The following is a 21,975-nucleotide window of genomic DNA, read 5'->3' as shown; positions in this document are numbered from 1 at the left end:
TCCTGTCACTGCCACAACACAGAACCGACGACCATATCCGTTTTCTGTGGTTACAACATGAAGTGTGTACACCCCAACAGGCAATAGATTTACGAGTGGCAGCCGTAAAAGTGATAACAGAAAATAGTTTGCAAGTTCGCATTAAACCAAGCTCAAATATGTTATGACGATGAAAAGAACATATTTAAAAAAATATTGTATGATGTTCTCACTTTAACAAACCCCTTTCACTCTCATTTGGCTAATGCTACTGGATCATAGCTCTATCTGTAAAAAGTGTTCATTTCACGTGTGTTAAACTGCATCTATTTTTAAAAATGCATTGTTTTTTATCTTTCGTACACTAAATTACACTGTGCTTTGACAGACAATTACGTTGATATGCCGCAGATTGCTTACGTAAAACATGAATTTACAGAAAATTTCGACAGTCGAGATTAGAGCCCTCGTACTTCAACCCACAACTTCAATTGACTATTTCTTCAATCATTATCGATCAAGCACTTCAATTGACCATGTGTAGTAGTGTAAGCAGAGCTCCGCTACTGGAAATGAGTTGTATGAAACACAAAGCTCCTCTGCACAATTCAGATACATATGACAGCTCTTTATTAAATAACACATTTTTGTTACAGTACAACAAACAAAAGCATCACAATGCATTCAAGTATGCTCTGGTCTCTGAAATGCACCTGGCAGACACAGCCTTTGTGGCTGCACAAGTCTAAGTGGTGAGCACAGGAGATTAGGTGCCAACAATTTTAGGCTACATGAAGAACCCATAGATTGCATTTGATCCCATTCATTTTGATCCCATGGATGCACTGCATCACTTGGTCGAGGCAGTATCACCCTAATCAAAAAACACTGCACTGTTATCAGAAATACCTTTGTAATGCAAGCCCCTGTATATGCTTGCAGAGAGAGAGAAAAAAACTATTTCCCTAACGACCTAGATCCATGCCCTAATATATGCTTGCAGAGTTTTGTTTTTTATAAAGGAGGACGGCCCAACAACTGTCTAAATCAGTTTTTGAAACATAACTGAGCTTGGAAAGGGGAGATACAAGGCAAAGAGAGGTGGCAATTATAACCACAAAAATATGGGACCCAAAAATAGAGAGACATCAAGTTCGACTCCACGAAATACAGAACTGGGGCTGGGGAAAACGCATAGCAATAAATTAATGACAGCACGCATGACCGCACAATACACTTTGTTCTCTGGTAACACTGAAAAACGACTGTGGTGCACTTCGATTGGTTAGTGGCAGCACGGATGTAAATAAATAACCGGCACTTACAAATAAATACTTTCACGGGAAAACAACAAATGAGTAACGCAAACATAAAAACAGTGAAACACGCATGCACTTAAACTATATGCCCGAACAGCAGGTGAATAGGTAGCCATACTGCATTGCTACTGCCACGTTTTTGTGGGCAGTTAGCATGTTCGCACTCAACTTTTGCAAAAAAGTCAAATTCCATAAACTGGTTTGTTGGTTACATAAGGTTAGCTAAACATCATAATTATAAAGAAACCAAAGAAAAAAAATTTTCCAATAGGAGCCCCACCCACAATGGCAGTAAAATGAACTTTGGAATGGCCCAACCATCTGTCTTTTTCATAACAAAATGTTTTCCTAAATACAAAGCATTTCACTTAGTGATGACAGGTTGTGCCACCATCACACAAGATTCCTTTTTTTCTACACTGCAGTCAGAGCTCCCGCAACTTAGTCATTTTTACTCAACTTTGAAAATAACCACGAAACTGCTGTCATCTTTCTTGGTTGTAAAGCAAACAAAGAAATGAGGCTCGTGCAAAATTTCAGTGCAAACAAACGAGTGGTTTGCTAAAATAAAGAATACATGTTTTCTTAATACAAAGCATTTGTGATGACAGGTTGTGCCACCATCACACAAGATTCCTTTTTTTCTACACTGCAGTCAGAGCTCCCGCAACTTAGTCATTTTTACTCAACTTTGAAAATAACCACGAAACTGCTGTCATCTTTCTTGGTTGTAAAGCAAACAAAGAAATGAGGCTCGTGCAAAATTTCAGTGCAAACAAACGAGTGGTTTGCTAAAATAAAGAATACATGTTTTCTTAATACAAAGCATTTGTGATGACAGGTTGTGCCACCATCACACAAGATTCCTTTTTTTCTACACTGCAGTCAGAGCTCCCGCAACTTAGTCATTTTTACTCAACTTTGAAAATAACCACGAAACTGCTGTCATCTTTCTTGGTTGTAAAGCAAACAAAGAAATGAGGCTCGTGCAAAATTTCAGTGCAAACAAACGAGTGGTTTGCTAAAATAAAGAATACATGTTTTCTTAATACAAAGCATTTGTGATGACAGGTTGTGCCACCATCACACAAGATTCCTTTTTTTCTACACTGCAGTCAGAGCTCCCGCAACTTAGTCATTTTTACTCAACTTTGAAAATAACCACGAAACTGCTGTCATCTTTCTTGGTTGTAAAGCAAACAAAGAAATGAGGCTCGTGCAAAATTTCAGTGCAAACAAACGAGTGGTTTGCTAAAATAAAGAATACATGTTTTCTTAATACAAAGCATTTGTGATGACAGGTTGTGCCACCATCACACAAGATTCCTTTTTTTCTACACTGCAGTCAGAGCTCCCGCAACTTAGTCATTTTTACTCAACTTTGAAAATAACCACGAAACTGCTGTCATCTTTCTTGGTTGTAAAGCAAACAAAGAAATGAGGCTCGTGCAAAATTTCAGTGCAAACAAACGAGTGGTTTGCTAAAATAAAGAATACATGTTTTCTTAATACAAAGCATTTGTGATGACAGGTTGTGCCACCATCACACAAGATTCCTTTTTTTCTACACTGCAGTCAGAGCTCCCGCAACTTAGTCATTTTTACTCAACTTCGAACATAATCACGAAACTGCTGTCATCTTTCTTGGTTGTAAAGCAAACAAAGAAATGAGACTCTCGTGCAAAATTTTAGAGCAAACAAGCGAGTGCTCTGCTAAAATAAAGAAGACAATTTTTCAAGTGCCTCAAACATTGTTGCAACACCTCGCAGGTTATTATGTCCCTTAACGACAAAAGTTGCAGAGACAAGGCACTTTTTTGCATTGTTCAAACGATGAGTAAGTTGCTTGAATTATACACAATTCGATAAGCATCGGGCAGCAACAGCACCCTTAAATTATTCGTTTTTCCGTGGCTGCAAAATGTTCCCAAGAAAAAAAATGTAGCCAACCTCCGCTGGCAAATGCCATCACAGCAGCGCAGAGAACACTTCAAGGCTTGGACTTGGGCTGCCAGACTTCGATGTGGCTCGTACCCACCGTTGCCAGCGTCGTGCCGTCAAAGTCAAACTGCGAAAGAGAAAAAACAAACCCGGCGAAAAAGACCGTGTGAAACAAGTAAAACAGGCAGGAATGGCAATACCATACCGTATTTTCACACGTATAACCCGCACCAAACATGCGAAAATTTCAGTGGCAAAGTATGGGTGCGGATAATACGCGTGGTTTTTCCTGTAGTGCAGCTTCACGGCAATGCACGTTGTGCCGTGAAGCTCCTACGCAGTTACACGGACTGAGCCTTCCATTGCAGTAATTGTGCAAAACATACAAGGACAAGGAAGAAAAAACAACGACGAGCGCACTCTAACAACTGAATTTTATTACTGAATTGTGACGTTCGCCTTGCAGTCAGGGCATCCTACTTGCTAAATATACGCTTTTTCTGTCTACATAGTATCTGATGTGCTGCTTGAGCAGTAGCTTTGGCGCAGCCTTTCCTGTATCAAATGTGCGGGCAATGCGATTTTTTTTTTGTTTTTCCGGCGGGCTGAAAGTGGGGTGCCAATTACATGCAGGGGTGGGCTATACGTGCAAAAGTGCGGTACTCAGCACTTTCCCTATTGTGCCTGTTTGAAGTTATTCACTCATTCATTGCGTTCAAAGCACTTTGAAGGCAAGTGAAGCCATACAGTGGTCAGCTCGGGAAATGCTTTTTGAAAGTTGAAACCACCTTCATTTATTAGGGGCACATGGGTCCCTGGGACCAAAAAAATTGCCCAAAAAACATTTTTTTAGGTATCCCTTTTTCCTTAGTTTGCACAGTTCTTCCTCTGAAATGTTGGTACTTGAACAATGCCAGGTACTTATAAAAGCCGTACAGACCCAATTTCGATGAATGAAATAACTTTTCCATACTTTTCTCTTTTTTTGCCACGAGTGGTACTGGAGCAATAGAAAATTCTTGAAAGGTACATACCAGCATGTAGAGCAGCTAGAAAGAATTTATTTTGCAGCGTAAAGCTGAATGTTTAAACCATCCGATAAGGGAAGCAGATTTTGCATTTGTGTTTCAGTAGTTCTTCAAGTAGCATTATCTTTAATTGGTTAGCCGGAGTAATTCAAACCTACAAGTTAGAATTGATGTAAACTTCTATCTGACCGCAAAACAAAAAAACTGCTTCTCACATTTCATTTTCCACAACTTCTGGTATCTATCCATGCCTTGCTGGTAATTTTTTGTTGATTAGGTTTTTTTTCATTGTTCCTAAGAACAATCAACAAGGATTTCTAAGTATCTCTGAAACTAAATTCCATACATCAAAACTATTGGAAATCAGCTAAGAAAACTGACTGAGCCAGTAAAGTTTCATCAAGATTAGTTGGAAAGCAAAAAAAATGTTTCTAACTCACCTGATCACATTCCTATTCATGATGCACAGGCTTACAAAGTATCGTGTACTGATACAAAAAGTCTTACAGATTCGTAGAAATGTTCCTAGCGGCCAAGTTTGCTTCTTTTAGAAATATACCGTTTCTTTACTGAACTAAAAAATAAACAGAAAATGCATTTTGGTTTATCCAATTTTCACTAGATGGCGCTACCTGCCTAGCAGGAAAGAGATTTTTTTTATTTCAGCACAGAAGTGACGTATCTCGAAAATAAACAAACTAGGCCATTGGGAACATCCATATGTATTTGTAAAGCTATTCGTATTGGTGCATGATGGTTCTTAATAAAGGAGCCATGAAGACAAAATACAAGTTGGGTTTGTTAGAAAGACGTCTCAGTCCCGATAACAATGATACCAATATCATCGCAATCTTCGAACAAATAACGGCGATATTAAAGAAAACGTGTGAAGCAGTCGCGACCCCCTAGCCAATTTCCCGCAACTTTTTTATGATGTCCCGGAACCTTGTTTGTGCGATTGGCGGCCGCCTAACTGACCTGTCGCGACGACACATGACTGGACGTCTGTGATGGGGCCTCTAGTTCCATTTTACCGCATCTCTTGAATGCTAACGTGCAGTGTTTTATTGTTGGCCCATATGACGTCATTCTTGCTCATAACACGTCACTGTGGTGCAAAATTTGAAAGTTTTTAAATACTTCTTGCTTTTTTTTTTCATTAAAAAAACATCTTTCGGGGCTGCAATGGAGCTGAGTGAGATACTGAATACTAAAAAATGTAATTCTTTCAAATTACACGAAGTTGTATTTTCTTTTCATGGCTCCTTTAAGGTGAAAGTCTCAGGCGCCTCATCGAACACAAAAGTGGCCGCAGCCGTCGTCTATTAACACGAATGGTACCAAAATGGCCGCCACTGTAAAGACAAAATACATAACTAAAACATAACTAAATACATAACTAAACTGGTACTGCTGAAGTACCAACTTTTCAGAAGAAAAACTGAGCAAACTAAGAAAAACGTGATGCCGAAAAAAATGCTTTTTTTTTGGCAATTTCTTGGTGCCAAGAAGCCATGTGACCCCTTAAGATCACACAAGCAGGCTTAATGGGGCCCACTGGTCATGACTCTACAAAAAGTTTTTTTTAACCCTTATGATAATGAAAATTGGGGGACATGTGTAGTTTTTCATTCTGATTGCAGATATAAAATTTGTTTTTTTTTGTAAAACAACTACATTCAAATGTATTCGGACTTTTATATTTGATCTTTTGACAGCTTTTGTAAAAGAACTGCTGGAGTGATGCAGCCGAACAAAGTACCAGTGAACTGCGCACAAATCAAGGAGTGCAATAAGACTAACGTCATCATTCTATCTGGTCTGTAGCAGAAGTTACGACCGTTTGAATTTTGGGTGTGAAAGGTGGGAACCAGGAAGGCTGGTTTTACCTCCCAGGCCACCGTAAAGTGCCACCACAAAATAAATGGGGGCGCGAAAAAAAACAAGAGCATCTCGAGAGCTGCTTACGCGTAGCACGGACTGGTCTTTGGGACCCCATGCACTGACATCGGGGTCAAGTGTAGGCTCCAGAATAGCCATGGGGCCGCCCTGGAATGACACCAGCACGCTGCCCAGGGTATGCCGGATGGTGGTCACCAGGCCGAGCACCGTTCGCTTGTGCTGCTCGTCTGGGCGAACTTTCACCGTCTGGCGCAGACAGAGAAACGCGAAGAAAAGAAATGGAGGTTCAGCTCCTCTTTAGATACACAGTATAGGCCGACAAGTGACAGGCGTATCAACAGAAGTGCAAACACACACACAGCCCCTCCAGGAAGACACGCTCTGGGGAAGAAAGCCTAGATGGAATGGCTCCCTTTCTCAACCCTTCCGGCCCTGGTGTCTTGTATTTAGGATATCAACCAAAAGTCTTTAGTAATTTGAAAACAAAACCAAAAAATGGCAGCATCTCCACTACGTGGATGATGGTGACAGTGCGGCATACGGGTACTCGAAATGACACCCAAGTTGCGCCCCGAGTGACATCCGATTTGCGCCCCGACCGTCATTCTATTTGAGCCGTGATTTGCACCTTGATTATTCCCGAAACGAAACTGCAACTCATGGCTCAAATCGAATTTCGCCTGATTTTCGCTTGATGGTGGTGTGCGCACGGAGGGACGCGGACGGACATTGGGAGATCATAAGGTACTCCGCACCTAAAACAGCTTGTATTCTGGGAAATAGTTTTACAAGGATGCCTCTTTCGATAGATATTACCACTGTCCATTTTTTGCTACAGCTTAACACTAGAGAGAGGAAGACATTGCAGTGAAGACCAACTGATGTCGGGGTGACCCCAGGGACCAAACGCCTAGTTTGTTTACATGGCTCTCAGTCTAAAAGTACTCACAATACCAGCTTTACTTTTGTATGTGGGCTCAGTGGTCTTCAAAATTTAGGAAAACAAGTGAAAAAAATTTTTAGATGCGGAGCATCTCATGCTCGGGGCTGTGTCCCTCCCTCCCTTGTCCGCCGTCCACACTCTACTGTGCATGCACGTCTCTTCAGCCCCGTCAGTGTTTGGGCTGACGTCAGCGCAGTCTACTATAAAAAGAAATAGTTAGGCGGTGCCCGGTTTCGATCCCACGACTCTCTGGCCGCAATGGGAGGTACGTGGCGCTCTTCCCACTGCGCTACCAACCGAGACGGGAGCATGTGCTACAAACGCGCCTTATGTCCTTCACTCATTCACACTACGTCAAGAAGCTACTGATACAACGAAGGCACGCGAAGCTGTACGTCAACGGAAACGACCAACTAAAAACTAATGGGAACTTCAGTCGACCCCATGGCTGCTTCGCATACTACTCAGGGTTCCCCTACGGGAAGATGGTGTAATTTTTTTTCAGTAGGAATTTAAAATTTTAATTGCCTAATGACCTAATTAGATGTCATGCCTCTAAACCGCTAATTACTTGCTCCACAAGCTCAATTTTTCGTTCATGAGCTTATACAATCCCAAGAATAAGGAAAACACACACAAAAAAGATTTTCGCAACAAATAAAAAATTCAGGGCTGAAAGGGCTAAACCCCTTTCTTCAGGGCTGTGCAAATATGAAATTTTTTAGTGCGAATCAAACACAAAAAGGGAAGAACTGACTGCAAATTGAATCGAATATTTTGGACTGAATATATCTGGTTTAGTGTGTACTACGCTACGCTACACACTAAACACACTTCGAAAACATAACAAATTAGGAGAAGAAAACTTTGGAATACATTGCCATGAAGAAGTGCAGGGTGCCTCCTCAACATGCCACAAATAGAGAAAGTATACCATATTTACTTGCGTAATGAACCCACTTGCGTAAACACCCCCCCCCCTTCCCTTTTCTTCTCCAGAATTTACTTTCCTGTCACCTTGCATAAAAAATGCAGCGGGAATAAGTTTCAGATGCGACTGCATCTCATTCACTCGCCTTGTCCCTCCATACGGCGTTGTCCGCACCTCCCCTTACACTATAAAAAAAATAATAGTTAGCGGCGCCCGGTTTCCATCCCACGACTTTTTCTGTGGGCGGAACGCGAGGTACATGGTGCTCTTCCCACTGCGCCACAAAACCGAGACAGAATCAAATGCTACGAACGCGCCTTATATCCTTGACTCATTCAAACTACGTCAAGATGCTACTGATACAACGCATGATGGGGCAATGATTAACACTTGCAATAAAAGAAAAGAAGCTCCCACTTACAGCAACAATGATGGAGTAAAGGTCGTTGCGACAGCGAAGCCCCAAGCATACCACTTAGCGAGATTGACCAAGATTGGCCAATAAAACATAATAATAATCATAAAACATAATAATCATACGCGTTCCCGACACATTTCACGCAATTTCAGAATCAATCCAACGGAAACACCAAGTGAACCCCACGATGCGTCACATCTACACAGGGTTCCCCTCGCGGAGAGGTGGGTGCATTTTTATCTCCGCATGGTTGCTGATGCCGTAGACGATCGCAGTAACTTGATATCATGCCACAGTACGCGCAAAAACGATAAAAATGCATCTAACCAAAAACTCTGAACAGTAGCCAGAGACGTGAGTGCGAATGCCGTGGTTCACAATTTAAAAATTGCACACTTGCAGAGTGCCACCTGCTAAACACAAAACAAACCTTCTTGCATACAGCGCCACGAAAGCTCTGTGGCGTGCGAACAAAGCACTAAACGTACTCCGCACTCTTTCCCTGTTCTGTGCTGTCCCACGACTTCGCCAATACGCTCCATGGTTTTGTTCAGTTGTGTTCCGACCTTTCTTTGTGCTCCTTGTGCATGGTGTACAATAGACCAGTACATAAGCTACACAGCCAGTTTTAAACTGAAGGTGGTGGGGAAATACATTCATAGCACCAGATAGTATTCCCCTTTGCGCATTATAACCCCTGTTTTCATATCACACAGATTATTTAACCAACGTAGCTTCGCACGCATTGACGGCACCACCAACGCATTTAATTCATCCGCTCTTCCACGCGCTGTCCGCTTGTGTAATGATCTTCCTGATACCATCGCGTCGCTGACTAACCCGGAAATATTCTGTCATCACTTGCAGATCCATTTTTCAGATTAAACCGGAATGATTCCGTTCGCATTGGTTTTTTCTTAGTTTTGCATTGTGTTTTGCTTGATGATGTTCTTATTTTATGAATAATTCTCTTGCCGCTGTGATGATGATGTGATGAAGTTCTTTCTTGACTGCTTACTTGACTTGTCGATATCTGTATATGAAATGACTAATCATTGTATAACTTTTGTTCGTCATTTTGATGTGATTTCCTCCACAAGCCCCCCTTACTCAATGCCCAGTTGGGCCTGTAAGGTACTTTGAATAAATAAATAAATAAATGTGTTGAAGCACATGGAGATTGCACGGCTGGGTGGCACATCAGTGTTGACCCAGTGCCGCTGGTGAACACAGGAGGTTTGGGCGATGAACAGGGATTGCCGTGTGTTTTGTGGGCCCAAGGAAGGGAAGATTTCCGGTGTGGGAAAAGAAGTTTTGGAGTGTCTTGACGGCACAGAAGACGATGCCCTGTGGGCCGACGACAAATGTGAAGCGGTGAGTGGCTTCAGTGAGGAGGACAGCAGCTCCGTGGCAAGTGGGAGGCCACTAGCATGTTGTGAATAAAAAACAAAATTCATTACATAATCACCCACGTATTTTGTAGCGTAAGCTACACTGGCCGAGGTTGAGCAGTTTCGCGAGTGCCGTGAAGGGCCGTTCTGCGCAAGCGCGAGGGACATTGGATTGGATTGGCTTGGATTGGATTAAAGTGGACTGTGTTGGATTGTTTTGCATCATAGCCGCGGCAGACGCACTGGCGCCGGCGCGTGCCCAGGTGCGCGCCTCTATTGCGCAGTAGCCAAGTCTGATACTGCACCGGAGCCGCTTGATAGCCGTTTGGCGTGGCTCGTGAAGAGCCGAGCTGAGCATGCGCCAGGAGCAGTGACTGGACTGGAGTGGCCTGCTGAACCTTAGCTCACGCTACGTACATCCTGGCATAGCAGAGCTAAGCCACTACTAATTTTTTACTAGAAAGGTAAGGCTTCTCTTCTCTTCTTTTAGCACTTCTCTTAGCATTGTTATTGTATGAAATTTCAACTTTTAGAAATCTGTTGCAACTTTTCCCTGCATAATCAACCCTCCCTCCAAATTCATGCCAAATTTTTGGCACATAAGCAACTAAGGCCATCATGCACCGTACAGAAGGTTGTGTGTTTACTTCTGTGTGTGCTTACTCGCGTTTAGGATATTTATATAGCTTGTTTAACACCTTTGCTTTTTTTTGGAAAACAAAAAAACGGAGGAAATTTCCACAAAGACATCATCTCATAGGAATAAACTGGGTGAAAGGGGATGTGTTCATTGTAGAACTGCCTAAAATGTTTTTTTCTCGGGACCTCAATTTTCGCACATGAGATTAAGATGCGGTTTACTGTTAGATCTTGGTCACATTCTTCATATGTCATTTCATCTTGTTTCATCAGGAGAAAGTTACGTGTCAGATTTGTGTGTCCTATGCAGAGGCGACATAGAATGACTTTTGTGAGGCGTTCTTCAGGTCTGGTTGTTTCTCATTCCGATATGGTGGGTTTAACCACATGAAGATTGTTGTTAGTTTCGGTATCCCATGGGGACTGCCTTTTGGCTGCAAGTTTACTGCGCATAAACTTCATATAGTCACCGTGTGGAATGTTTACTTGATTCATTGTTCCCACATGTCTAGGAACCCGGCAGAATTTTATTTGTTTTTACAAATACTGCTGTCTCAACAAGAAACATAGCAGGAGTGGAAGAGTTGGATAAAATCCATATACGCAACAGATACAAGTTCTGAAGAGTGTATAAAATGTTTACGTTTACCAAAAATGTGAAATCACAAATATACACATGAAAAATCACACAAAATTCGTAATATCATGGAACCTGTTCTGGCAAGTCTTTTAAAAACAGTCAGCAGGCAAACGTCGGAGGGCTGGCTCTAGATTGTTCTAGAAAACCACCATGACAGTGCCCGACATGTCTATGCATGCATCCGCTTCTCACAGAAAAAAAAAGAAAAAGGCCACAACACACGTTGCCTACACTATTATTACCCGACTCTCGACCGTGGTGTCAACAGCTATGAACAGTCGCAGTGACATTTTGTATTGATGCTCTACGTGCCCTCGAGAACTCTGCATAAGCATCGGAGATTGGAGCCCCTGATACGGAAGAAAGTGGCACGACGCACAAAGAGCCACGCTGCAGAGCAGTTGCCTGCAACGAGCCTACATGGCCTGCAAAGGCCAGCAAAGAGCCTACGTTGCCTGCAGAGAGCCTACATTACCTGCAAAGAGCCTACATTGCCTGCACAAGCCTGCAAAGAGCCTATGCTACCTGCAGAGAGCCTACATTGCCTGCAAAGAGCCTACATTGTCTGACAAGGCCTGCAAAGAGCCTACGTTACCTGCAGAAAGCCTACGTTACCTGCAAAGAGCCTATGTTGCCTGCAAACACGGGTATCGACATAGGTGCGCCCACACTTTGCCTACGGCAGAGTCGTCCAGTACAAAAACCAAATAATTCTTCCGAAGAAATTGTGACTGTTAACCCACACGCCCATTGAGATACAACAGTGTCGTAGCAGTGAGGGCGTTGTTAGCTGGGAGACTAGCGACCTCTATCGGCAAGTGACCAAGCATACACAACGCCGCTTTAGAAATGGGTACGTGCACACACCGGCATGGTGGCGCACACACATGGTTGTCGCAATGCATGCACGCCAGTGAATACAACCAATTGTGGTAGCAAATTGTAAGAAAGCCAACATAGAGGGGCATGCCTTGCGATAAAGCATAAAGGAATAAACTGATTTTACAGCTAATTAAGCTTGCACCAGTGGCAAGGAACCATTTCGAATGCCCATTTCAAACACCAAACTTTAGTGAGCTGTAAAATTAGTTTCAAGTGGGGCATCAAAAACCTGATTCTCTTACTGCACTCCAGGGTTCAGTGTTGGAAAATGTGAAGATTGCAGTTTCGTGACCAACACTGCTTTGTGCTGGTCACGATGGCACTGCAATACTGCTGGAGTGCCAGTGTTCGCACTCCGCTTTTGGCCGGACTTCTACACCTGCCATTATTTTATTATGCTTCAAACTAATCGTTTCCTAAAACTTAAGCTATGACTCGACAAACATGGCCACGTAAGTGACCGTGCCACTTGTGTCAGTTGGTCAGTGCTGCTTCAGACAAGTCCAGTGCGTGCGACGGCTGTGTTAGCGGTGTCAGCCGGCAAAGTGCCGCACTAACTGCTTCAGTGTTTACGTGTTCGTTCATAACTTTTAATTGTTCACCCCACAATTCTTACTGCATAAAAAGAATGTGCCCTACATTTACCGCACATAGCTTGTTTGGCAAGCTTATAAGCCCTGCGTGATTTGCGTGTGCTTTTCCCGGCCTCAGTCAATCGCACAGTACGGCTTATAACATAGGTTCTGTTGCGGGAAATGAGCCAGTGGGTCGCATGGCCAATCCCTTTTTTTCTAATTATATACAGTCTACGCTCGTTACAGCGGATCCGGCAACAACGGACTTTCGGTTACAACAGACCATTTCTGTTGGTTTGTCTGGTACCCATGCATTTTAAATGGAGTCCACTCCGCTCACAACAGACCCGGCTAGAGCAGACTATCGGCTACAACAGACTAAATTTTAGGCGAAAATTGTTTCGACTGAACGTTTATAGTGGACTTCCGCGGGGCCGGCGCCCGGTGTGCTTTTTCGTTTATTTTGGCAAGAAAACTATTATGTCTGGCAACATTGCTGGCAGCCGGGTCGTTGGCGCAGCCAAGCCAAGCCAGTGGCTTTTCTTTTTTTTTTTTTGTGCGACCAGCGGCATGAGCGGCAGGGTAGCTGATTTCACTGTCGGATAAATTAAGCGTAATTAACGCTGTTGAACACGACGAAAAACAGGCTGACATCGCCACAAGTACAGGCCTGTCTAAGCACAGTGTCCGCTGTACCGTGAAGAACAAGGCCGCTGCCGATAAACGCGACTCCGGTGAGATTGAAAACAGGGCAATCGAATACTCGAAGTGGTGCACTCGGAGGCGAGTCTGCCCTCGTCAGTTTTTTTATGTAATCAAAAACTCGGGTTCAGTGAAGTTCGGCTTTTATTATTCCCACGCATGCATCGTTCCCGTTCCGTTCGGTGAAAAAGGTAAGAAATGCCTCAAGTAGGGGTTGTTCCCCATCCATTGTGTGCAATCTGCCAGTAACCGTGCGCAGTCCAACTGGTCCAACTTTCGATTTTACAGCTGACCGTCATCAGATTATTTCATTACATCTGTTTCAATGACCAGAATAAAATCGCTAAAAATGTGGAATCTGCCTTGAGGGAACGTCAGGCAGCGATCCGATTTGTTTGACGAACGGTTTCGGGAAAACCTGCCTCGTCGTGAGGGGATTTAAAAGAGCCTAGCTAATGCTGATGGGCACGACTGATGTTTTATAGCTGGTTTATAACTGCGCCTAGTTATATTCTTGCGTTATTTGCTCAGCTCATCTTGCGTCTTTACACGCTTGACCACATGCGCTAGGCCTTTTCGAAGTGCCGGTGCTAAGTTTTGGAAACGGTGTTTACGCTATTTTTTGCCCTCGCGCGAACACTGTGCAGAGGTGCTGCAGGCGTGTAGAAAGAACAAAGTGTATGTACTATGCATGCAATATCGGTCAAAGTACCCACTGTAGGGCTCATAGCCCCCCCCCCCCCCCCCCCCCCTTCCCCCTTGACGGATACTACATACTTCGGCTACAGCGGACGTTTTTTTCCGGATTCAGAGGGTCCGTTGTAACGGGCGTAGGCTGTAGTTTATTTAAGCAAAGTTTACGTTAGGAATGGTGTCAGCATAATTCTAACAAGGCAATCTTTCAAATGAACCAAACTTGTGTTTTGTCTGCACGGCCCCTTTAAAGGTTCGCGTGTCCCGCAGCAGAGCCAACCTTTATTGAGTTTATTCATAAACTTGAATGAACTCGAACTAAATTTGAATATTCGAAAACCTTCAATATTTGGAATGGTGTGCTGTGAATGGGGTTAAATACCAAACACTAATTGCAGAGTACTTCAAGTTTCGAATATTCATACTCCTCTGTACGTTTCGCTTTTGCCACTGTGGCAACTAACTGCAAATCGAGGCCCATTACCACTCGGACAGAAACAACAACACACCACAGTCAGTGCACCAACACAGCTTGTATCCACCTCTGTTTTTTTTTTTTTTTAAATAAAACTTTTAAGTTGCGTTTCAACTGCGCCAGATGTCCAAAGCTATCCAGTGATTCTTGTGTGCATGCAGTGAATAAGCGTTTCTTGTTCATCAATAACTGCAACAGAGACATCTTCCAAGCGATGACACGCAAATGTTTACCTGCACAAGCTTGGATGGACTTGTGGTCATGTCAACAGTGGCAATGGCCGAGGACTGCATTCCTATCCACAGTTGGCGAGAGTCGAATGAAAGGGACGTCGGGTAGCTTTCCTCAAAGACCTGCCAGGAGAAGGAAGTGCCGGAAATATCAGTGCTGTTAATTTAGCATGAGAAAAGGTTGTTCATATCCAGGCAGAACAAATGCAAAGCTAGAAATTAGCAAAATGGCAACAGATGACCAAATAGTGCACCCCTCAGGGCTCCATGGCATACACCAGGGGAAGCCATCACGCTTTAGCATTCCAACAACACAAGCACCGATGAATTCACCCCGAAATAATCATGAACAAATAATCGTGAAACAATCACGAACAAAGAACAACCTGAGAGTCACACAAGTTGCAAAATCCCTCGAAATCCCTCGGCGGCTTAAAGGAGCCATGAAGACAAAATACAAGTTGGGTTTGTTAGAGAGACTGCTTAGTCCCGATAACAATGATACCAATATCATCGCAATCTTCGAACAAATAACGGAGATAATAAAGAAAACATGTGAAGCAGTCGCGACCCCCTAGCCAATTTCCCGCAACTTTTCTATGACGTCACGGAACCTTGTTTGTGCGATTGGCGGCCGCCTAACTGACCTGTCGCGACGACACATGACTGGACGTCTGTAATGGGGCCTCTAGTTCTATTTGACCGCATCACTTGAATGCTAACGTGCAGTTCATGCACTGAAAATTATGTTTTATTGTTGGCCCGTATGACGTCATTCTTGCTCGTAACATGTCACTGTGGCGCAAAATTTGAAAGTTTTCAAATACTTCTTGCTTTTTTTTCGTTAAAAAAACATTTTTTGTGGCTGTAATGGAGCTGAGTGAGATACTGAATTCTAGTTCTTTCAAATTAAACGAACTTGTATTTTCGCTTCATGGCTCCTTTAAGAGCACAGGGTAAGCCATTTTGAGGTACATTTTTCTCAGCATCTAATAAAGGTATCTACATAATGTATATATCATTTTCTTTCAAATTTTGTGCTCCTTTAAAAAACTATAGTAGAAATAAAAACATAATTCAATTTTTTATGATTTTTTTGTCCATCTGTACCTAAATTTTAGCATTATTATAGTATTAAAAGTTGTGGAACAAAAAAAATGGCTGTGCGCATATTTTCAAACATAGTACAGTAGGTGTGACAAGTTATGTAGATGACAGGGAAAAAAATCAGGTCATTGTTCTGGAAGATATAGGACATACTGGTACCTATGTAATTAAAAACATTCTTTTGAGATAATTGGGTTTAAAGTAAAAAAAAAGAGGTTAAAAACAATAATTTTTTTGCCAAACATTACTCGAGCCATTTATTTAAAAAGCACCAGCTTCGTAATCACCACAGAAGTCTTTTTTTTTTTTTTGCTTTTCAGCCTGTCTTATGTCCTTCCTTGCCATTTTGTGCACCATCGTACAGCTCTGTTCGCGAAGTATTTTCGCTTGTGGTCAACAAGCTCATTCAGCCCCTTGATGGTGGTGTTGCGCCCAGGTTTTGATCCGAATTATTTAAAAAGGCTGGCTTGTGCATTGCTATTATCATCATTTAATGAAAGAACAGCATTCAATGTTGCAATCTTGGAATGTGAAGCCCAAAAGAGACGTTTTTTTTGTGCGCGGCTCCGAAGGACCAATGTGGAAAAGACGTGCAACAGCGTCTTTGGATTGCCCTCGCCGGGAAATCAGCTCTCCAATGGTTGCTGAGCAAGTTCTTAAAGGGACCCAGAAAAGCTTTGTGAACGTGGCAATCAAATGCATTCAGGTGGTAGAACATATAACGGGGGATTTTTGAGCCAAGTGTGAGCCCCCATACGTTGTACGGATAATTTGTAAACAATTTTTGAAGATCGCCTTTCTCAGCCGATGAGCGCGCCACTGCAGCGAGCCGACCGCGGCTGACGCAACGCCGACCGCGGCTGATGCAACGCCGATCGCGGCTGACGTAATGGCGAGGCGCCCCCCTAACTCGGCCGATGGTCAGTCGCCGGCAACGTCACTGCCATTGGCTTTCGGTTGCTCTTCCTCCTTCCCGCGCGATCCCGAGGCAAAAGCGGGTCTGCAGCGATTGATACGTGCCTAGGCGCACGAATGTAGCTAGCGGAGAACGGAAGTCGAGCGTTGCGATGTCACATAGCTATTCCCAGTGTTCCCAGCTGCTTTGAAAGAAGCAGATGGGGAGGAGGAATCAATCGGCAAGGGGGGAGAGGTGCACTTAATTGCTTCTGGGGCAGCTAATACTGAATGTAGATAAATAATTCCTACAGCATTGCATCGCTGTATTGGTACTACGCGGCAATAAAGGCCTTTTGTAACTTTTACAAAAGGCTTTTCTGGGTCACTTTAATACAGCTAGTCCTACAAAAGCATTCTGATTTTGAACGGGAAGTTTCTTGATGAAAAGTGATAAACACGGAGAACATTCTTAAAGAGGATGTGGTGCACTTACTACTTGCTTACGGAAAAACTGTTTTTGAGCGAGAAATACGACTTTCTAAGAAAAGTGCGAATATGGAAACTGTGCACAAGGAACTGAACTTCCCTAATTGTGAAGAAAAAAACGAGTCATCTTTTTTTCTCTTAAAACAATTTCTTTCAAATTTGCAGTAAACTCTGTGAAAGTTGTCAGTCTTGCTGCTTTTCTCCCCACTGATTTCAAACATGCCATTATTTCTTGTGTCAGTCAATTAGTTCCCAAGATAATTAGAGAATGGTCATTTTTGGAGGAGCAATAGACAAAAAAAGTGCGAGTCATAAAACTGTAGTCTTCATATTTTCCAATACTAGGAACCGTGGTGAATGCAATATAGGAAGCGGTTTTTTGGTGTTCACAGCTCATTACACTTTGGTGTTTGAAATGGGCACTCACTGGTCACTTGCCACTGGTGCCACCAACGTTTAATGAGCAGTAAAATCAGTTACAAGAAGTGCATAAAAAAAACAATTCTCCTATTGCATTCACCAGGGTATTCATGGTATGGGAAAATAGGAAGACTGCAGTTTTATGACCAACACTGTTTTGTCTATTGCCCCTCCAAAAATGGCTAGTTATCTCTAATTATCTTGGGAACTACTTACTCGAAAAATAATGGCACATTTGAAATCGGCGGGAAAAAAAAGCAGCAAGACTGACAAGTTTCACGGAGCTCACTTAAAACAATTAAAGGAAGCACTTTTAAGAGCAGTGTACCCCTTAAAGCGTCTGAGAAGCGGTCAAGTAATGCAGCGTAAACGAAACAAACGAAACATTACGTAATAAGTAATACGAAAGTAATACGAACGAAACATTACGTAATCAAGTAATACAGCGTAAACAAAACAAATGAAACGAAACATTGTGAAACTTTGTATCAAGGTGTAATGTATATGTGTCGGTTGTACGCTTGTTCTTTAACTAAGTTCGATGTAAGCTTGTATTTGTGTTTTTGTTCGATCATGCTTGTCGCTGCACCTTGCCAAACTCAGCGGCAAGGACCTTTGTCAAGCTGCTGCATGGCGGCTTTTTGTCCTTGCCCTAGCATTCGTGTTGTTCTTTGTTAAGAATGCTGAATGAATGAATTGAATTGAATTGAATTGAACCTTTCCGTCGAGACCGAGTCCAGTCCACTCACCAGCTCCAGGTCCCTCCTTCGCTTCCTCGAACGCACGTCGAGGGCGAACAGACGCATCCGGGAAGCGCCCGCCAACACCGTGGTGTCGGACACCGCCAAGCAGGTGACCGACCCTCCAGCCCGACCCAGCCTGGACAGGTCGTCGGGTGCTCGAGGATCGTACCGGAACAGAGTTCCATCGTAGAGTCCAATCAACAGCTCCCCACACGAGCTCTCCACTGAGGTCACCGGCCACCCGAAACTGCAGACAGCGAGACAGGCTCACAAACAGAAAAATTAAAGCCGTTCCACTCAATGTGAAAGCTGTCAGAAGTGCAGAGCAGTGGTTCGCCCTAATAGGCTGTCGCGCTGTTATCCGCTCACTGCTACCACCCAATTTAGTTCAAAGTTCCCGTGTTCGCAGTGCTCGCGCACCCCCTGCCTGAAACAGCGCCAGCGGGAGCTCTGACTCTGTTCTTTTTGAGTTTGCTTTTCCTCCCGCACGTGCCGGCGTTGCAGTGCAACTTTGTTTCGCTTACTATCATAAAAACCAACCCAACGAGCCTCCTAACTAAATGAACGCGAGCGCTGCTGGTTAATTACGTATATTTTGCCTCGAATGTACCTACAGTTTTCTTTGCACCAAGCGGGGAGATGTATGACAAGCGCCAGCGGTTCACGAGTTTCGTATGCTTATGACTATATAAACCGCTTGGCTTTCGAAGCCTCTGGGTTACGCCGCGACGGCAGAACGCCATGTGGCTCTACTTGGGTCCAGCGAGCGAGCTATGATGATAAGGCGAGTCCCTAAAGTCCTCTGCACTTAAAAAAAAGTTGGAAAGGGGGGTGGGGGGGAGGTAGTTATATGTTGAAGCTACACCCATGGACTATGAGATGCACCGCAGTGGAGGGTTTCGACAGAGTCCTTCAATGCTTTACTGGTCACGAAACTGCTCCGTAACTCAATGGGAGAGCTTCATATGCTGCGTTTGGCCGCCGCGCGGTGGCGCCACCCTCTCACTGAGGTCACTCCTCGGGCGGCGTTGCGCTGGCTCGAACGGCGGAGCCGCGGCGAGTTGTGTTTGTTTTGTGCGGGAAAAAAATGTAACGTGCATATCGCACTCTTGTGATGCGACTTAAGTAGTGCAACGACGATGCCGAACATGTGTTGCGTCCCGGGATGTCGTTCCTTGTACAACGATACCACAGAAAATGTTTCCTTGTTCTGTTGACCGAGCGACGGGCACCTACATGGGAATTGGAGGCGCGCCAATCCAAGGCAAGCAAAGGGAGATTTCAGCTTCGATTATAAGTGTGCGACAGTGTGTGGAAATGCACTGTATGTGAGAATGGAAAAAGCAATGTACCATTTTGAGAGCATCGTGGACCTAGACTTGTACAAGGGTAACTTAAAGCCGGATTTTGTCATATCAGTCAGGTTGTAGCGGTGCTCCATTACCTGTTTGCAAACTTGTATTACCTTGCGCTCAGGCTCACGTGTAAAAAACCTTTGGGACGTCCTTGTGCTTTTACTTTTCATATTTCCGCGAATCATCCCTTAGGGTTCGTTTTGTTTGTTTGTAACCGCGCGTGTCCGATTCCGGTTTCTTATCTGGCGTTTCAACCGGAGCGCCCATTTGCTCTGTTTGTCGTACGTCCCGCCAGGCAATATTGTTTGATATGGAAAGGGTGCCACCTTGTCGCTAACTTGATTTTTTGTTTCTTCGACAATGTTCTCGATCCCATTTCCATGGATCTGAAATTAATAACGTTCCCAGCGTAATGCATGCATAGCAAACGCCGCGCAACTCACTTTATCGACGTTCATCTGTGCACGTCAGCCCTCATTCACACAGCCGTCACCTTCTCCGTCACGGCACCGTCACGTCAACAAAAAGCGACATTGTCGGAACGGAGAAGTGTTCAGACTGGATCCACACGGGATCTTTCCGTCAGATTACAGGGTCGTCTGCCTAGTGATCAGTTTAGCCTATAGACTTGAGCGTTTTTCATCTAAAAAGTAAAGAAAATGGTTTGGGCTCACTTTTCGCGAAATTTAGTCGTAAAAATTTGTTTTCTGATTAGCTGGTTTAGCGCGGGGCATGGTCCCGTCACGTTGACGTGACGGAAATGTAGAGCTCGGCCTCTCGCCACCGTCGCACCGTTTTCGGCGAGAAATCGGTCGAAAAACGGCGCCCATGACGGAAGAGGGTGACGGGACGGTGACGTGACGGGGTAAAAAACGGCTGTGGGAATGAGGGCTCACACTGCGGACTGCTTCTTCGACGTTTGTGTTTCATTCTAGTCTTTTGTAGTGCAAGAGATCGCTAGCTCGCTGCGTTCAGAAAAGCTTTGCTTCGTTCTTGGCTACGTGGAAATATTCTGTTTTCCCCGTGTGCTGCACATCGCAGCGCGAAAAAATAAATTTTTGTACGCTGGACCACGCTCTTTTGTCTCCCTTCGTAACATTGAAATTTTTTGTTGCGTGTGATAAAATCAATTTTATTGTTCTTTTTTCACTTCCTGTTTTTTCAAGTATTGCAAAGCGTGGATGCAGAAAGACACATGGTGCAACATATATCTCTTCGTGTTTTGATCCTTCGCGTTTCTGCAGCGTTTTTAGATGTTCTCAAGTATGTAACAACTCATCGAAACGACAGTACTATTGGTATATCTCTTTTAGCGTTCTGTGCATTCCAGATCAATCAACGGATTCATTAAGCGTAGTCTGAACGACGCGTACTTGGTTTCTTTCAGTTTTTTTATTGTATTATCGATAGGCCCGCAGCATTCCGTGACTCTACACAGCTACCGTATATGTGGTAATTGCACCTTTGCTTTACGAAAAGAAGCAATATAGATTGAAAAATCCGTAAACACGACGGCGCAGCGCTTGTGCCAGAGCACACAGAAGCCGTTGCCGTTCGCGGCCGAAATCAACGGTAATTTACTTCGAAAAATAAAACCCCATTGAAGGAAGGTGATATACACAATGACTGGACTATTCAGCACTAACTACTACGAAAAAAAACACGCTTAATCAGAGCGCAGACACCAAAAGCAGCAAGCGTCTGCACGCCAAGAGCTGGCCAAAACGCCGCACGCGCGGCGGCTGGATGACCTTCGTGCGGCGGTGGCGCCTGCAGCGGCGCGCGCGGTCCCTATATGAAACGAGCGCCGAAGTTTCGTGACCAGTAAAACATTGAAAGACTCTGGTTTCGAATAAACTTTGACCACCTGGGTATTTTTGACGTGTGCCGAAATACAGTTGAACCCCGCAGCAACCACATCGCCCGGGAAAGCCAAAAATTTGCTTTCGTCGGAATTTGTTGCCGTGAAAACGAAACATAAGAGAAAGGAAAATAGTCTGCAAAAAAAAATATATACCAAAAGTGGGTTGCATCAGTTTTCCAGGCTTTGCCTTAAAGCAACTTCACTTCACAGCTCAGCTCCGCGCTGCAAGAAGTGCTTCACTGCATGCCGTCGTCGTCGTCGTGCGCACTTAGTAACGACCGAACCATGTCGAGGCCACCCCAAACAACCGCAGAGCATTCCTTGTTAGGATCGACGACGTGGTTCCCTCTATCACCTGAGATAGGATTTCTTTGTCCACATCGCCGAACTCGCAGGAAGAAGCTAGTTGGCAACT

General features: G+C 43.9%; 1 protein-coding gene across 2 annotated transcripts in view; it reads right to left on the bottom strand.

Moving 5' to 3' along the window:
• Nucleotides 1-592: 592 nt before the first annotated feature.
• LOC144162807 (F-box/WD repeat-containing protein 9-like) overlaps nt 593-21,975 on the bottom strand; it is a 33,265-nt gene continuing 11,882 nt past the window's right edge. For both annotated transcript variants that reach the window (XM_077693470.1, XM_077693471.1), the window contains exons 6-9: nt 18,348-18,588; nt 14,692-14,811; nt 6,236-6,415; nt 593-3,366 (exon numbers count right to left, since the gene is read on the bottom strand). In XM_077693470.1, coding sequence (XP_077549596.1) covers nt 3,289-3,366; nt 6,236-6,415; nt 14,692-14,811; nt 18,348-18,588 — 619 coding nt within the window. In that variant the 3' untranslated portion in view covers nt 593-3,288. The remainder of the gene's footprint in view (nt 3,367-6,235; nt 6,416-14,691; nt 14,812-18,347; nt 18,589-21,975) is intronic.

Source organism: Haemaphysalis longicornis, unplaced genomic scaffold (genome assembly GCF_048455015.1).
Source record: "Haemaphysalis longicornis isolate Haplotype H1 unplaced genomic scaffold, Haemaphysalis longicornis Haplotype H1 scaffold_12, whole genome shotgun sequence".
NCBI classification, from domain to species: Eukaryota; Metazoa; Arthropoda; class Arachnida; order Ixodida; family Ixodidae; genus Haemaphysalis; species Haemaphysalis longicornis.
Note: the sequence above shows the minus strand (reverse complement) of the source record. Positions and strands in the feature narration are given on the sequence as shown.